The 18197-nt window shown below is 52.3% G+C and overlaps 1 protein-coding gene across 1 annotated transcript; it reads left to right on the top strand.

Moving 5' to 3' along the window:
* The first annotated feature begins 11362 nt into the window (after positions 1-11362).
* TLX1 (T cell leukemia homeobox 1) lies at positions 11363-16817 on the top strand. Its single transcript, XM_012803586.1, has 3 exons — positions 11363-12213; positions 14219-14420; positions 16595-16817. Exons 1-3 carry the CDS (start codon positions 11640-11642, stop codon positions 16815-16817), a joined length of 999 nt encoding a protein of 332 aa, XP_012659040.1. The 5' UTR covers positions 11363-11639.
* The last annotated feature ends 1380 nt before the right edge of the window (positions 16818-18197 follow it).

Genomic DNA, 18197 nt, shown 5'->3' with positions numbered 1-18197 from the left:
TGTGATGCCACAGCACTCTACTCAGGGGGACAGCTTGAGGCTCTGTCTCAAAAAAAGAAAAGAAAAGAAAAAGAAAAAAGTAACTAAAAAATTTTTTTTATAGGCCAGGTACAGTGGCTCATGCCTATAATGCCTGCACTTTGGGATGCCAGGGTAGGAGGATCATCTGAGGCCGAGAGTTTCAGACCAGCCTGGGCAACATAGCAAGACCTCTATCTCTAAAAACTTTTTTTTAAAAATTAGGTGTGGAGATACACACCTGTAGTCCCAGCTACTCTGGAAGCTAAGGAAGGAGGATACTTGAGGCCAGGAGTTGGTGGCTGCAGTAAGCTGGACTGCACGCCACTGTACTCCAGCCTGGGCAGCAAAGGGAGAACTTATCTCTAAAATAATAATAATAATAATTTTTATTAGTGATGGAGGTTTTGCTATATTGCCCAGTCCTACCTAGGCTGGCCTCAAATTCCTGGGCTTAAGGAATCCTCCAGCCTCTGTCTCCTGAGTAAGTGGGACTATAGGCACATCACGTGCCTTTAAAAGAAAGTAATTTTTATAACTGTATTATTGCCCACTAGAGGAAGGACTCCTGAACTGTGCCCTGACAATGTTAGGAGAAGTAGTAGAATTTTGACTTAATTTTAAGTAGGAGTAGAATTTTTCTTTTCTTTTTTAGAGGGGTATGAGTGGGGTTAGAGGTTGTCAGGGCTTTGCACCAAAGGAGTGAAGGGGGAAGGTGTGAGAGTGTTACTATTCCACTCTAATGGTAGCCAGCAATACAGGAAAGATATTACAGATGAAGTAGAAGGTAATTGAGGGTTTCAAATGGAGAGAGAAGGGATCCCGACTTCCCCCTAGGCAAAGCAGAGCCAGCAGCACTTTCTGAGCAAAGGACAAACGTGCCCTTTAGGCCCTTTAGTAGAGAAAAATTGGGCCCTCTCCCAGCAGTGGGGATATAGAAGAGAGGGGTATGATGCCAGCTGGGACTACAATGTTGCAGACATAGAAGATAAATGGAGGTGAGGGGGTTGGTGAGGCTTCTAGCTTGGGCAAGGTGCCTCTGGAAGAAGGCTGCAAAGAGGGAGCTGCCAGCTAAGAGGCCTGGAGGGGCAGAGAACCTGGCACCACTGGAAGAAGGCACCCAAGACCTGGCGATTCTTTTTCTTTTTTTTTTTTTTTTTTTTGTAGAGACAAAGTCTCACTTTTTCGCCCTCGGTAGAGTGCAGTGGAGTCGCTCCAGCAACCTCCAACTCCTGGGCTTAGGCGATTCTTCTGCCTCAGCCTCCCAAGTAGCTGAGACTACAGGCGCCCGCCACAACGCCTGGCTATTTTTTGTTGCAGTTTGGCCGGGGCTGGGTTTGAACCCGCTACCCTCGATATATGGGGCCGGTGCCCTCCTCACTGAGCCACAGGCGCCTCCCAAGACCTGGCGATTCTTATGGAGCAGGGCTCAATGCAAGGCCATCTGAGGGCTCTGCTTTCTGAGCCTAGTGCCTCATTGAGAGGTTATTAATAGGGAGTTTGTCTGGTGTCAGAGCGCAGACATAAACTGCATTAGCATTACCCCATAATCTTATTTAGTAAACACTCATGCCGTTCAGTCTCCTGTAATTGCATTGGGAAGATGCAATATTTATGAAAGGGGAGAGGGGAATGTCACTGCTCATCTCAGCTCTGCAGTAAAAGTCCCCAGAAATACTGTGCTGGCCATTGAGGTCTGGTGGCAGAGCTGTGAAGATGGACAGCATTGGTGCCTGTCCCCTCTTGCTGGTCCTGCTGGCTGCCCCCAAGTCCAGAGCTTCTCCCTCAACCTTGAGGAGCCTCTGGCTAGCAGTGGAGCAGTGTGGGCAGAGGTAGCAGCCCCTTCTCCCCTTGGTGTTACTCCTTCAAGACCATGGTCCCTGGCAGATAGAATATTAAGAATTCAGAAGTACCGAGCCCTTCCGGCTGGCACACAGTTCCAGGCTTTGATTAGCTCCCACCCCTAGACAGGATTTCTTTTTGCCAGGAGGCAAATCTACTCTAGAGCTGACTGTAGGGGAGGCAGCAGACCTTATCTTTTCTGAACTGGACAATTTAGGCATGCTCAGCAGGAGGCAGTGGAGGTAGCAGCAGAAGGGAGACACCCCACTAAGTGTTCCCTGGGATGATCACTAAGACCTGCGGGTTGTAGCCCTCTTCTGCTATCCTTGGAGGTGAGAGGTTCCTGAGGTGGTAGCTGTCTTCTGCTATCCTTGGAGGCCTGAGGCTAGATCCCTAGGACACTCCTGAGCCAGTACCAGGGCTCCTGCTTCCCATGGGACCTGAGAACATGGCCCTGTGACTGCCCATCTGAATACCCTGGTCTGCACTATCTTGAGTAGCCATAGAAGTCTCCTTGGTGTCATGAGAACCTATGGGGAGATGTCAGTGTTGAGGGACAAGCTGGGACTCTGTTCCCCAACACTTGCAGTTAGGGATGAGACAGACACACAGACATGCTCTCTGCTGCAGGATTCTTAGGCCACCTAGGACAGAAGAGTTATTTTCCAGTCACATATGAGGGGCTTCCTGTGCGTTGTGTGTGTAGGGGGGGGTGGCTGTCTGTGCATAGCCTCAAAGGGCCACTAGTGCTGGAAAAAACAGATGCAGAGGATTTCAGAGGAGCTGAATAAAAAATTTGACGCTTGGGCGCTGGCCCTATATACCGGAGTGGTGGGTTCAAACCCAGCCCTGGCCAAAAACTGCAAAAAAAAAAAAAAAAGAAAGAAAGAAAATTGACACTTCACCTTAGTCCAGGAAGGAGGAGCCCATGAGAGGGTGTCAGGAAAAGTGAGAACCAGGAACCCCACTAATTGCTGGTGGGGTCTAAGATGAGGTGGCTGTGGAAATTTGGGCTGACAGGAGGGTATGTGCCAGTCAGGGACTTCCTGGGGTCCTAGGGCAGGCCTCAGGCCCAGTTCCCTGATCTTGGGACTGCTGTGGGCCCCTGGAGTGTGAGCTCGGTCTCCCTACACGTCCTGTTCAAGCCTCATTACACACCCTGTGCGCTATACATTTACTTTGTTCACACCTGCAGGCCCCCACTCAAACCGGCTTACAGCTCTGGATGCTCTTGCACACTCTGGCGCATGGTGCACACCCATCCCACTCATTCACCTCAGCCCCACCAGTCCGCACTTACCAAGGCAGCGGCTGTAATTCCCAGCAGCCTTCCCCTCACCTGCTCCCGCCCTGCTTCCTCCTTCGGGAGAGGGAAGGGGCACCGGAACCCGGGGCAGCTGAAAACCGGGCAGAAGGGGGCGTGGAAGAGAGCCCCGGCCCTTCTCAGTGTCAGCGCCCTCGCTGCCATCCCATTAATCACAGAGTCGCAGCTCAGTTGGGGATCCTGGGCGCTCAGGGCCCCGCGCAGCCCGCGGGACAATGGGATTATTTCCGGTGGGAGAGGCCGCCTCGGGCCGGGGCTCAGGCGGAGGCGCTCCTTCCCTCAATCCGTCCCTCGGCACCCAGCGAGCGCCTGCGGCTGCCGGGGACGGGTGGCAAAGCGGACGCGGGTGGCGCGCGGGTGGCAGGGCCTGGCCGACCTAATTCAATTAGCCTGGCCGCCGCCACCTCCGCGCCACTCTGGGCCCGCGAGGGCTGCGGCCCAGGGCAGCTGCTCTTTGTGCCGGAGCCCATGCATATGGATACGGGCCCTCCCCCTCGGCGCTCCCCACCTTCTGGCACCTGCGGCTCCACTGGGCCTCCACCAGCAAGAAATGGCAACCCGGCTTTCTCGGGAAAGTTGGGAAACTGGCTGCTTATGGGCCCAATGTGGCCGTCTGAGCGTGTTTGAGAGGGGAGAGGACGCTTGTGCTTCACCTGAGCTGGAGGGGCTGTGTGGAAGTGAGCTAGCTACCTGAGCGCCGCAGGAGCGCGCTTGGGTGCGTCTGCCTTGCCTGTGTACCAGCGACCCTGGCCTTATGTATAGGAAGGGAGAGTGTTTGGTTTGGTTTGGTTTTATTTCCAATCTGTGCTGAAGGGTCTTTGAGTGCGGTTGGGTGTCTGTGGGCACCTGTGTATGGATGTGTGAAGGAGGCTTATGAGCATCTGTGGGGATTGCACCCAGGAGGTGTGCAAGATGAGTGTCTGCCCGAGAGGGTGTTGTCTCAGTGTCAACGCTCTGGAAATTGCTGGGTGTTCTGGTGTGTCTGTATGTCACCATTCGTGTATATGCTGTACTTCAGTGTGCAGTGGAAGGACACCTTGTGGAAATATTAACATCCCACAAACACACTCACCCCACCACCACCATCACCAGCTGGGTCTCCCCACCCTGCTGTGCAGTTTGTGATGGAGGAGGAGTTAATTTCAACTCCTAAGTCTACCTCCACTCTTTTATTCCCAGAGGTGGAGGCAGAGGCCCTCTCATCTTGCCCTGGGGACCAAGCAGTTTCTGATTGGGTTTTCCACTCCCAGCACAGTCCTCCATCCCACCCCATGGCTTCTGACATGCAAACTGAGTCTTGAGGACTTCCTAAATAACCAGACTGCCTGTGCCAGGCAACCTGAGCACCTAGGAGCAAATGCATGATTTCCACCTCTGCCTCCAGGGCCACAGCCCAGGATTGGGTCCCTGGGAGGCTGGGTTTCCTGGTGCTTTGAAGCCTCCACCACTCTTTCTCTAAGGCCAAATCTACACCAGAGTGAAGAACTGAGATGAGAAATCTGGGGAGATTGGGCCACTCACTGCAGGGCTGTTGGCCCAGTGGGAAAGCTTGCCTCATTCCTCAATTGTATTTATTTTTAGTTTTACTGTGCGGGTGGAGTGGGGAATACCACATACCCACAGAGGCCCTGCTGTGGAACACTAGGGAGTTTGCAGTCTCAGTGGCTCAGGGAGTAGGGTAGTTCCTAGAAGGCAGTGGTAGCCTCAGAGCCGGAACAGAAGCATGCTGGGCTCTCTGTGCTTCCTCTCCCTCCCCCAGGGTCTGATGCCAAAGTTCCTTGGACCTAGTACAGACCCACCTAGCTAGAAGAGTAGAGCCCAGTGTAGACAGCAAGGATGGGAGAGGTTAGTACCAACCTGCAGTCCTGGGTCCTAGGCTGAGCTGCCCTCCTGGGGCCCACTGATAGGACACTAAACCCCATGCCCAGGGAGCCATCTGGAAGCTATCTGGGGGAGGGCAAGGCCAGGGAATCTGTCCTGCCCTGAGCCTTCTCCTAAGCCCACCCCTTGCTTGACTCTTCCTTGGCTTCTGGCATCCTGGGAGGAGATTTAGGATGGAAGATGCCCTAGTCAAGAGCAACAAAGTCAAGACCAAGTGCTGGATGTGGAATCTGAAAATCCTAGGCTGCCCTGAGGAGGGAGTTTGTCAGAGAGAGGCCTGAAGCCCTAGTTCAAGGCCCAGCAGTGGGGCCAACAGCTTCCTTTAGGATTAGAAACCAAGAGGGGAGGAGAGACCTTTTGTGGCCATGACCCCATACATACAAGGACCCCATTTCCAAAGCATTCACCTACCCAGCTCTGATGCCAGTGGAGATGGGGTGAAGATGGGAGTAGGGGTAAGGTAGGGGTAGGAGTGGGGGGTGGTGGGAAAAGGAGAAAGTTACCTGGCTCTTACAGCAGGTGACAGCTGTGGTGTGTGGCCTGTGGCAGAGAAGTATCTATCCTTCTGTCCTCTACCCATTCAGGGCCTGTCCACTGATGGGGAAATGTATGCCTCTATTTCCATGTTGGAGAGGTTCTCAGCATCTCACTGTCTTACTACAAGAATTGAGTTGGGGCACATAGGGCTGACCCTGGAATACCCCCCACTCCTAGCCCCAGGAATGGCCTGCCCTGCTCCCAGTCTACCCTGCTCCCTCCCTCCTTCTCCAGGCTAGGTACCTAGAGACTCCTCTACATCCAGGACTCCCTGGTGTTAGAGTGCCCTTTACTGGGTGTTTAAGTCCCTAAGTCACCAGCTGCTCCTGCCTCCAGTATGGCAGGAAAAGTTTTCTGCCCCTTTTACTGAAGACAGATGGGCAAGGCAAGAGGGATACCTTTGGTATTGGGACTGCATTGGGACTGCAGACCCCATTGCATTGGCCCCACCATGGACCATTTCATGTTATACATCCTCCTCCATATTTCTCAGCCCTTCCACCTTTCCCTGCTAAATACCCATTGGGTATGCCCTGTTTTCCCCTTCCTACACCCACAGGCCCACATATGGCCATTTCCCTGAAAACTACATTAAAATATTATATACCCCTCCTACACAGCACACATTACTACACTCCCACTTGCACATAGTAGCAGAGGGAGACCCTCACCCCACCACATGGGCTTATTACAGAGGAACAGTTGCAGACACACACTCATCCTGTTACAGAAAACACACGTTCATTTTCATTCCCACTAGTGCACATTCTCCCAGGACAAATCCGGTTATAAAAATCACCCAGACTCCCTTCTAGTCTGCCAACATTCTTACTGACATGCATTTTGCTTGCAGTTATATCCTGACAGCCTAACACAGTGCCTGATACATACTAAGCACTCAATAAATGTTCATTCAATAAATTTTGAAATTTCCTAAAGATATGCCCAAGACATCTGCATAACCCTCTCAGCCCTCACTGTCACGAAGGCTTTCACATCTGGCTTTCCCCTTGTGGACACACAGTCCCACAAACACAAAGTAATTATGTTTCCACACATACCCCTAAGCTAAAAGGACAAACTGGGGGGAGTGTTGCTCCCAAAGAGGGGGAGGGGACCATGTGGGATCCAAAGGGGCCTCCCTCTGGGCCAAGCCTTTCCTTTCCTCCTCCCCCTGCCCCAGCCCCAGCTGCTCTTCTTTTAATTGGAGGCTCTTCTTTATTCTGCAGTCAAGCAGAGATCATGTTTAGGGGAGGGTTATTACCAGGTGGCCTCAGGCCTAGAGAGAAGGGTCTGCAACTCACCTAGGTTCATACAATCCTTTAAGGCAAGAGCCAAGTTAAGGATTGAAAAAGCAGCGTGTAATGAGTAGAGTCAGAAAAGTAGCATTTAAGTACAGTCTTTGCTCCTTTCCAGCCTTTAGTGCCTCGGTTTTCTCATCTGTAAAATGGAGATAACAAAATCCACATCATAAGATTATTGGAGGAAGAGAGGAGAGAGAATTACTGTGATTAAAGGTGCATAGGACATTGCAGATGCTTTGTAAGCTCTGCTTTAACAGGGATACTCTGCAAGGCATGCAAAAGTACTGTAGAAACTGAATATAAGCTCTGTGTGGCTCGGCGCCTATAGCTCAACCGGCTAAGGCGCCAGCCACGTACACCTAAGGTGGTGGGTTTGAATCCCCAGCCCGGACCTGCCAAAACAACAATGACGGCGGCAACCAAAAAAAAAAATAGCCGGGCGTTGTGGCAGGCGCCTGTGGTCCCAGCTACTTGGGAGGCGGAGGCAAGAGACTCACTTGAGCCCAGGAGTTGGAGGTTGCTATGAGCTGTAATGCCACAGCACTCTACTCAGGGGGACAGCTTGAGGCTCTGTCTCAAAAAAAAAAAAAAAAAGCTCTGTGTGAGTCTTCTGTATTTCTGAAAACTTTCCAACCTGCGGTACTATGCCCAGGTAACGCTGCTTCCAGAAGAAGGGGTGAGGGTAGAGCCCAACAAATCCTGACCCTCATCTTTCTAGGAAAGAAAGGAATATGGAGAGGATAGCCCTGGCCCTCAGCCACTACCCTATTAGAAGACAAAGACTGAAGTCAAGCAGACTCACAGAACCCCAGCATCTCAAAATTGAATTGGGAAAAAAGTTGACTCTGATATGCAGGAAAGGTGATGGGAAAGTAAGTAAAAAGTTAAACAAGCAGTAGTGAGGGCAAGGGAAAGTCAGGCTGTCCCTAGCTTGCTGAATTTTAACTAGAAGAGCTTGACAGACTTAGTGGGCCACTGGGCAGTTGTGACTTCTGCCAACCTTAGGTTGGGACAATAAGGGTGAAGCCTCCTCTCAGGTACCCTAGACAACTGGTGCCAGATCTGAGTTCAAGAAGTGGGTCAGGAAGGTGCCAAAAGGGTTGGAACAGGCAAGGTCGAGAAGCTTAGGAGCTAGAATGGTGCACCTGGAGGGGAAGGAGTGATAAGGGGGGAAGGGGGAACAGCATTAGGAATACTCAAGTGGTTCACTGCAAGGGCCAGAGAGTGGCAAAGAGAAGTTGTTCTGAAGATTACCAAAAAGATGAAGTTTTATGGTAGGTATGCTTTCTTGTCTCTTAAATCTTTCCTTTTGAAATCTGTTGCTTGAAAGTTAACTGCAACAGGCAAAACTGCGGTGGGAACACTGGGACTCAGCCTCAAAGGAAACTACAGTGCCCCTCCCTATAGTTTTCGGCCTCATACAGGGAAAATAGTTCAGGTTTTGGAATCCTGGATCAATCTTCTCTGTTTGTGGGACTTTGGGCAAGTTTATTCCTTTCACTAAGTCTTATTTCTCAATTTTTTTCTTTTAAAAACTGAAATAAAATTCACATACCAAAATAATCATCCCTTTAAAATGTACAATTCCAATGTGATTTTTAATATTTTCACAAAGTTGCACAACCATCACTACTATCTAATTACAGAATCTTTTCATCACCTCAAAAGAAATTTACATCTCTTGGCAGTCAATTCCCATTCCCTCCTACCCTCAGCCCCTAATGACCACTAATCTACTCTCTGCCTCTGTAGATTGGCCTAGTTGGAGCATTTCATATAAATGGAATCATACAATATGTGGCCCTCTGTGCCTGGCTTCTTTTACTAGCATAATAGTGTTCTAGGTTCATCCATGTTGTAGCATGAACCAGCACTCCCTTTTTTTTTTCTTGAGACAGAGTCTCACTACGTCACCCTTGGTAGAGTGCCATGGCATCACAGCTCACAGCAACCTCAAACTCTTGGGGGCCTAGTAGCTGGGACTACAGGCACCTGCCACAACACCTGGCTATTTTTTGTTGTTGTTGTTGTCATTGTTGTTTAGCAGGCCCCGTGCTGAGTTTGAATCCTCCAGCCTCAGTATATGTCACCAGCACCCTAAAGACTAAGCTACAGGCGCCGAGCCAATTCCTTTTTTTTTTTGGCCAGGGCTAGGTTTGAACCTGCCATCTCTGGCACATGGGGCCAGCGCTCTACCCTTCTGAGCCACAGGCACTGCCCCCCAATTCCTTTTTTTGAGAGGGAGTCTTACTTTGTCGTCCTCAGTAGAGTGCCATGTTGTGTATCACAGCTAAAATCAAACTCAAACTCCTGGAAACTCAGTAGAGTGCCATGCTGTGTATCATAGCTCACATCAAATTCAAACTCCTGGACTCATGTGATCTTCTTGCCTCAGCCTCCCAAGTAGCTGTGACTATAGGTACCTACCACAATGCCTGGCTATTTTTAGAGATGGTCTCAGACTTCTGAGCTCAAGCAATCCACCTGCCTCGGCCTTCCAGTGCTAGGATTACAGGCATGAACCTCCGTGCCCATCCTCCTTATTATTCCTTTTTATGGCTGAATAATATTTCATTGTATAAATATATGCATTAGGTTTATGCTTTCATCAGTTGATGGACATTTGAATTGTTTCTCCCTAGGGTCTATTATAAATAATATTCTCATGAACGTTCATTCAATTAATTCATTTCTATTAACTTCTCAGTGTTGCTGTGGTATAATGTGGTACCTGACACATAGCAGTTTTTAAGCAAATGTTTATATTCATTTCTGCTTTAGTCCCCTCAAGAGAAAAGGCAGGAAAAAGACTTGTTCAGTTTCAAACAACTTCCAAAATCAGTAATGAGACCTCCTGGATAGGGTGTAGTACCTGGATTGGGTGGGTGTGGAGGGCAGACTGGCAAGGGGGTGAGGCTCTCTCCTGATGTTTCTGTTTAGTGTTTGCAAACAAATACCAACTGCTCATCTAGCTTTGTCTTGAGTGGGCCTTTGTCTAATTGACTGGAGCTCAGACAAGGTTTTCCCCTATACAGAGGAGCTTGTAACCAGCAGCCCAGTTTCAAGGCTTACCTACAAAAAAAGTGAGTCATATCTAGTTTCTCCATCTCGACCTATACCAACCATAAATAGCCTCTCTGAAATTTTGTTTCCTCACATCTGTAAAATAGAGATCATATTCATCTCAAAGAGTGTTGGCCAAAGCAAATAGATTGCAATGAGACTTGATAAGTAGAGTGTGAACCTTCATATTCTAGAATTTTGCTTGGTAGAGATAAGCCCTCTCTGAGGGTTGAATCTGAAACTAACTTGAAATAGATCTATATTTCTATAATCCCAAGTAGTGGAAGCTGTGCCTTTCCAGAAGTTTAGCTCCTAAGAGGGAATATTCTTTTCCTTATTGGAGAAAGGAAAGAGAGGAAGCAGAAAAATGGAGTTTTCCCCTGCTCTCTTGGGCGCTCAGCCAGGCAGCCACAGGCAAAATTTCAAAAAGACCTAAATTTGTCCTGGATACACTTCCCAGATCCAACTCCCACCAGTGCTAGCCCCCCACTGCCTTAAGCCCTTAGTTCTCCTTCCTAAGATTCCAAAATTAAGACAATAACTCCTTTCCCTCACCAAAGAAAGGCTCCTGCCTGGAATAGCCAGCCCTGGGCTAGTTGCAAGGTGGCAAGCAATCTAGTTGAATTCATTCAAACACTATAGGAATTGCTTCTTGATGTATCTGTTTATTTAAAAGGAAAGGGGTATTTTGAGCCATCAGCACCCAGGGAACAGGCCCCAAACAAACGCCCCTGATTTGGGCTTGTCCTTCAGGAAGCCTTCCCTTCATTGGTTTCTCTAAACAGCCTAAGTCTGGGCGCTTGTTGATTTTTATAAAAATAACATATAGCTAGTTGTTCATGGGCCCGGATTTTAAAGAAGGACAAGCCTGAACTCACCATCCTGCCTCAGGGCCTGAGCTCCATACCTGGGGAGTAGACAGTCTTCCACTTTCTAACAAGCTGGACTTGAAGTCTGGAGTAAATCGCTTGGTTGACTGACAGGTGTTTCCTAGCTGAGCCCTTGGGGAGATTCTCCAGTTGGGCAGGGGCATCCCTTCCCTAAGAAGCCTAGTGGGCTGGACTCCTTTGGCCCAATTCAAAGTGAGGGGGTGGCTCCTGCCAGGTGGGGAAGAGGGCTCTGATTTCTCCCTCCTGGGGTCTGTCTGTTCATCGCTGGGAATGGCCAGTTCCTGTTCCCTTTCTTTTTCCTTTTAAGCCTCTTGTTCCCCTCTTCTCTCTCTTTATGAACTAATCCAAGCCTTGGTTGCCGGCCCTCTGTCTCTGGCTCCGGCATCTGTCTCAACTCCTGGCCTCCCTCTCTCCCTCTCCTCTCCTCCCCTCCCCTCCCCCGCTCTGTCATTCAGCCCGCTCCTCTCCACGCACAGCCAATGAAGAGACCCGGCCGAAAACAGCGAAGCTCGCTCGCACTGGGCTTTTTCGCCCGGTGATTGATGTCCCAGAGTCAACAGCGAGCGAACAGCCGAAGAGGGAAAGGAGAAGTCGGAGAGGGGAAGAATACGACGCCCCCTCTCTCCCTCCCCTCCCCCTACTTTAGACCTTCTGCGCACTTAGCCTCCAAGTCTCTGCGCAGCCAGGAGCCGCTGTTGCCTCTGCGCCCCTGCTCGCTGCCCCAGGAGCCAAGCACAGCGAACGCCGCCGCCCGGGCCCCCCCGTGGGGCCGGGGCCAGCATGGAGCACCTGGGTCCACACCACCTCCACCCAGGCCACGCGGAGCCCATCAGCTTTGGCATCGACCAGATCCTCAACAGCCCGGACCAGAGCGGCTGTATGGGGCCCGCCTCGCGCCTCCAGGACGGAGAATACGGCCTGGGCTGTTTGGTCGGAGGCGCCTACACTTATGGTGGCGGGAGCTCCGCGACTGGGACAGGGGCCGGGAGCGGCGGAGCCTATGGTGCTGGCGGTACCGGCGGCCCAGGCGGCCCATCTGGCGGTGGCGGCGGCGCCTGCAGCATGGGTCCACTGGCCGGCTCCTACAACGTGAACATGGCCTTGGCGGGCGGTCCTGGCCCTGGTGGCGGCGGCGGCGGCGGCAGCAGTGGCGGAGGATCGCTGAGCGCTGCAGGGGTTATCCGGGTGCCAGCGCACAGGCCACTAGCCGGAGCCGTGGCCCACACCCAGCCCCTGGCCACTGGCTTGCCCACCGTGCCCTCTGTGCCTGCGGTGCCGGGCGTCAACAACCTCACTGGCCTCACCTTCCCTTGGATGGAAAGTAATCGCAGATACACAAAGGACAGGTTCACAGGTGAGTACAACCTACGCACAGTCCCCCGCCTGGCCGAACCCTAGGCTCTGTGTTACCCTCCCCTACCCGGTTGTTCCCTGAATCCCCTTTTGGTGCACCAGCTCACCCAGCTCCTCTTGGTGCTTTCCACAAGTTCAGCTCCCCGCCCAAATCGCCATACTTGAGTTCTCCCAAACTGGACACCTCTGTTTCTCTTGCAGGACCTCTGTTCAGAGACGCTTTCTCTGGTCCCTTCTCTAGATCCCTGAGGCTGGTCAGGCAGAGGAAAGGGGACTGTAGATTCAGGACTTCCTTCTACCTGCATGTAGGGCAGAGGAATCTCTGAGAAAGGGGTGCAACGTGAACAAACTGTTTCTTCCATCGGGGTTGCTGTCCTTTGACTGAGGCAGCAGCCCCAGAATAAAAAGAACAGGCTCCCCCACCTCTGGTCCCCGACATACACGCACTTCACTCCTGGCAGAGCCTGGAGCCTGGGTAAAGCCACAGAGCTGGTGGGCCCTGTTTTCAGAAGGCAGGCTTCGCCCGGGTTGGTGACATTACGGTACAAATCTGCCAGCCTGGGACAGCTAGGTCTTCATGTTCATTCTGTCCAGGCTCGGAGTCCTCCCCCAGGATCAGATCTCTTATCTCTGGCCCGAATAATGCACCGGCTGGGCTGGCAATCGATCCGTGGTGGGAGGACTACTCCTGGGACGATTATGCACAAGGTGGTGGCCGGCTGCCGCCCTCTCTGCTGTCTGCTCCGCGCCTTCCTGACTTCCTTCGCTTCCTTGGCTCCCTGTGCTCCAGTTTCCACTCTCAGTAGGGCACTCAGCTCCTGATTTCCCGTAGTCCCCTTTTACCAGCCCTACTTTCTGTGCCCCTTTCCATTCCTCAGATCCCAGACTGTGATCAGGCCAGATTTCCAACCCCCTCCGGGAAGCCAGAGTTAGCCAGCTGGTCCTCAGAGAGGGGTGGCAGGAGGCACAGCCTGCTGTAGCCCAAGGCCGGACTGCTGGGACCCAGTGCCCAACGTTAGAAGAGGGGTGCACATAGTCACTGTGGGAAAAGCAGGTAGGAGTTAGACACTGGGGTAGGAGACTCCAAGTCACCCCAGGAAGTACTAGCAGGGAAATTGCTCCTGAAACCTCTAACCAAACTCTGGGGCCATGGCAGAAGTGGGGTTAGAGGAAGAACAGCTGCTTTCTCACTCCTAGGGCCCCAGTGCTTCAACCCAAGTCCTCTCTGGATGGGACAGGCAGAGCCTGGTGCCCATCCCACTTCCCTACCTTGACCAGGTCAGTCCTGAAGGGCTCTGTTGGAATGCCCAGCCGGAAGCCCACTCTACTTCTGGGTCTCTGATGAAAGGTTCTCGGCATAGGGCCTACCTGGTGGAATCACAGCAAGCCCTAATCCTGTTTCAAGCAAGAAAGGGGCTCTGAGGGAGTGTATGGCTGTCGCCCTGTGCTGCCGAGTGTACAGTGCTAGTGCCTGTGCTGGTCTAAGTGTGTCAGCCTGTTTGGGGGTATAGGATCTGTAAGTTTGTGCTGTGTCTATGTGTACTGTTGTGTGATGGAGGCTCAAGTCAGGACTGAGAGTCAGGGCCTTGGAACACACACTGTTGGACTGCTTCTTGAGTCTGGAGACCAGTATCAGGGAATACTGTGACCATTAGCTCCTCTTAGACTATTCCTGGTCGGGGGCTAGAACCAGAGACAGTTGGGCTCTCGTGAGGGGGTGGCTAGGGAGACCTCCGTGGTAGGAGTGAGGGGGTGGCTAGGGAGACCTCCGTGGTAGGAGCTTTGGCCTGGCAGGCGGGAGGGGGCCATTTTTCGCCGCTGGCTAGTTCGTCACAGAGGACAGATGAGAGGATAGCAGCCCCACTTGCGGGGTCCAGCCACTGCGCTCGCTGACTCGCGGGGTGTTGGGCCTGGGACACCTCCTGACGCTCTGCCGCTTGCCTCTGCCGTCTGTCTGTCTCCCGCTCCAGTGGCCCTCTCACCCTTCACTGTAACACGCCGTATAGGTCACCCCTATCAGAACCGGACGCCCCCCAAGAAGAAGAAGCCGCGTACATCCTTCACGCGCCTGCAGATCTGCGAGCTGGAGAAGCGCTTCCACCGCCAGAAGTACCTGGCCTCGGCCGAGCGTGCCGCCCTAGCTAAGGCGCTTAAAATGACCGACGCGCAGGTCAAAACCTGGTTCCAGAACCGGCGGACGAAGTGGAGGTGAGCAGGAGGGGCGGGCGGGCCTCGGACCCGGCTCAGGCAGCTCTGGCTCGCGTCCTCTCTTGGGGCGCACACACTCCCGCCGCTCGCCGGTTTCCGATGGTTTCGGAGGAGCCGGCTCCTGCTAGGCTCACCGGGGGCTGGAAGCAACCGAGTCTGATAGGCCCAATGGGGTCAGAGAGATGGGCTCTGTTTTGCGGGAGGCTTGGGGCCTTTCTGGCCAGCGCAGGCTGTGTTCCATGAAGACACGGCTGGTCTCCACCTCTTGAGCAAATAAGCGAGGCCATACAGTCCAGGTCCCGGGCTCACTGGGTCGGGGAGCTTTTTGTTTAGGCAGACTTGGGCCAGTGGAGTCCTCTGCCCCAAGATTGGAGGCAGTATGTCCTGCACCTTGTTTTCGCGCTCCAGCCGGGCTCTGGGCAGAACGTCCGGGCAGTGGGCTGAGCCCTGCCTTCTGCCGCCTTCCCCGACACCGGCCTCTGCACAGCCGGTCCCCACCCTGCGCGGGGAAAATCAATCCGCGCCGGCTGCGGCGGGGTTTTGCGGATCCCAGTGAAAGGGAAATCAATTAGGAGCAGATGGGGGTGTGTGAGAAAAGCAGACATTTTCCCCTCGCATATCCCAAACTAGTTACTCCGCACTTTCCCCCCACGAATATGCCTCGAATTCTCTCATTTTCTCCTCCCCTTACACTCACCGACACGAAGCGACCCACACACTCCGAACAGCCTTATTCTCCCCACATGCTAGCGCTTTCTCTGGCCGCACCCCTGCACCCTCCGCCACATGTGGCCCTCATACTGGTTCCGCTCCTGCTGCTGCCGAGAGCCTGTAGCTTATTCCCCGGTAGGGAAGACCAGGAACCTAGGTGAAGTCAGCGGCGGGGCGCCGGCCCCGCGGGCCTTGGGGCCAGGAGGAAGGAATTGGAGTTTCCTCTTTTTCTGAAAGAAGGGGAGGAATCTCCCGGGATTCCGCCTTAGGGCCACAAAGGAAGCCTTGGCCCCCAAAGTCTTCTCCCTCCCCCCACAACATTCCTGTCGCTGGGGAAGAGGTGAGGACGTGGTTTCAGACCTCTCGAAAGCTAAAGAGGGAATACGGTGGGCACTGGTGTTCCCAAGGCCTACTGCAGTCGGAGGCTGAGTGGAGGGGAGGGAGCCAGGCAGGCCCCCAGAGAGAGGGGGCACAGATACAGAAAGCGGCAGGCCAAGAGAGAAACTGAAACACAAACGAAAGGACAAAAGACACCCACTCAAGGGGAAAAAGGAAGAAAAGCAGGTAGCCTGATGAAGTCTTATTAATCATAAAGAAAAGCAATGGATGGCTAAAATTGCCATTTTCATTTCAAACAAATCCCTGTAATTCAGAGAGAACCAAGGGGGTGAGAGAAAACTAGAGATAAAGCATAAAGGAAGAGAAATATTCAGGCAGTTTGAAATACAGGCAAGAAGAGGAAAGAGACAGAAAGATAAACAGAACCAAAAGTCAAGAAGGGGAGGCCACCGCTGGAAGAGGCCTTTGCAGGCTTCGCGCAATTTCATCGATCGCCTACAAATTGCTTCTGGAGGCCCCGGGGACTCCCATTAGGTCTGTCCACCTTAGAGACAGACGTTTGATCTCAGTTGACAGGGTGGAGGGGCAGCATTAAATGGAATAAGTGAGTCATCGTCTCCCTGGATCGCCTGGGAGGAAGCCGATGGGAGCCTGGGCAGGGCACCACAGGGCTGCCCTGTCTGGAAGGGCAGGAGGCCCAAGGTCTGGGAGAAGTTCACAGAGAGAGGAGTGAGGGAAGAGAGGTTGGTAGGGCAGATTGTACTGTATTCGTTGGTAGTTGTCTCTCTCCCCTGTACTTGTGGGGAGAAAGAGGCTCCTTAGTTTTGAGACAGTGCGTGGTCTCCCTTAGGGCTGGGGAGAAGTGAGGTGCCAACCTACCTCTGTCTGAGCCCTGCAAAGCTGGTGGCAGTGTGAATGCTATATGTAACTGAGGTGTCCCAGCTGCTTGGACCTCTCAAACTTTCCCACTGTCCCTCTGGGATACCTCAGCTCCATTCACTTTGGGGGCTTGTTAAAGGGGTCCAAACTGGAGTGGGGGCTGTAAAAAGGAGCACACCAGGAGCTGGGGCTTTCATGGGAGCTGGGTCCCTGCCCTGGCAGGTAACGGCTTGTTCCTGGTGCAGACGGCAGACAGCGGAGGAGCGAGAGGCGGAGAGGCAGCAGGCGAACCGCATCCTTCTGCAGCTGCAGCAGGAGGCATTCCAGAAGAGCCTGGCACAGCCACTGCCCGCCGACCCACTGTGTGTGCACAACTCTTCGCTCTTCGCCCTGCAGAATCTGCAGCCATGGTCTGACGACTCGACTAAGATTACTAGTGTCACATCTGTGGCGTCAGCCTGTGAGTGAGCCTGCCCGCTCTGTCCTGCAGGACCTCAGACCTAGTCAGGGGTCGCCAAAGCCTGAGAGCCAAGACTCTTCCCTATCCCTCCTGCCTTGGACTGACTGCACGAGGGAGGGGAACACCGAAACTCTCACATAGGCCTGAGCACTGGTGCCGCGATGACACTTTTCTCTTTAGTGAAAGAGGGCTCAGGATAGGGACCTTCTATCCCCTCCTAGCTACCTATGTGTCCAGCTGGAACTGTTAATCTTCTCAGTTTTTATCTATTTCATTTTAATTTTTAATGTGGGACCAAAAGAGAGGCAAAGGACATTGGGGAGGAAGAATTTCTTGGGTCCCCAGGGCTGCCATCTGAACTTTCCCTGGGAAATTCCCTTTCTGTGTTCCACTTCTCATCACACACAGACACCCATAGGCCCACACAAAGGCAATAAATGTCACCATCCCTCCTGTGTCACCCCAGAACCACATGGGGATCTATGGCAAAGTGTCATGCACACACCGTTTCTGACGCTCACTATCAGACATGGGCAGGAGGGATCCACCCAGACTAATTCAGAATAGCATGGCACTGGTCCCTCACACACAATTACAAGGCCATGGCCACATTGTGACATGCCACTACTACCACTCCCACACAAGACAGCCACAACAGCCTCATTCAGCCTGCCAGGCTCCTACGACATGTCCCAGCTGCACCCAGGTACCACAGACAGGTTTTTCACACAACCCATCACTCCAGATCCTGTTTGAGGGGGAGGGCTAAGTTATGCACTTATAAGGTGTTTTCTGTGTAACCATTTTATAAAGTGCTTGTGTAATTTATGTGGAAAAATAATAAAACCCTCCAGATCCGGAGTCAGGGCTGCCTGCTCTTTGCTGAGCCCGGCATTTTTCATCTATTTGAGTTTGGTATGCTTGGAGGTAGCTACTAGAACCTGAGCTTTTAGGGAAATAGGGTGGACTGGACCCTCAGGCTCTGGAGAGAGGAAAGAAGGAGAGGAGGAAGAATGGAGACAGAAGACAGAGTAGAGGAGAAAGAGGCTGGGATTGCTAGTGCTTGAGAGGATGTGGATTTCTTTGGGTGTGAGAATTATGCGTTTGTGATGGTGTGGGCAATCAGAATGTTACTGATAGTGAATGTTTGTAATGGTGTTTGTGTTGTAAATTGTGTTTACAATTCTTGCACTTAAATGTTTGTTTTTGGTTAAGTTGCGAATCAAAACTATCACTGTATGCATGGGCTTGTAGTGGTGTGTATATAACCAATCGTGTATGAATGTGACTAGTCTTTTTGCATAATTATGTGATCACCCATTTTTGTGATTGTGCATGAACCCTGTTAATATCTGTGAGAATATGTATTAGTTTCTCTTTGTAAATCT

Source organism: Otolemur garnettii, unplaced genomic scaffold (assembly GCF_000181295.1).
Source record: "Otolemur garnettii isolate 467f Iridium unplaced genomic scaffold, OtoGar3 scaffold00021, whole genome shotgun sequence".
Classification (NCBI taxonomy): Eukaryota; Metazoa; Chordata; class Mammalia; order Primates; family Galagidae; genus Otolemur; species Otolemur garnettii.
This window is presented reverse-complemented; position numbering and strand designations above follow the sequence as displayed.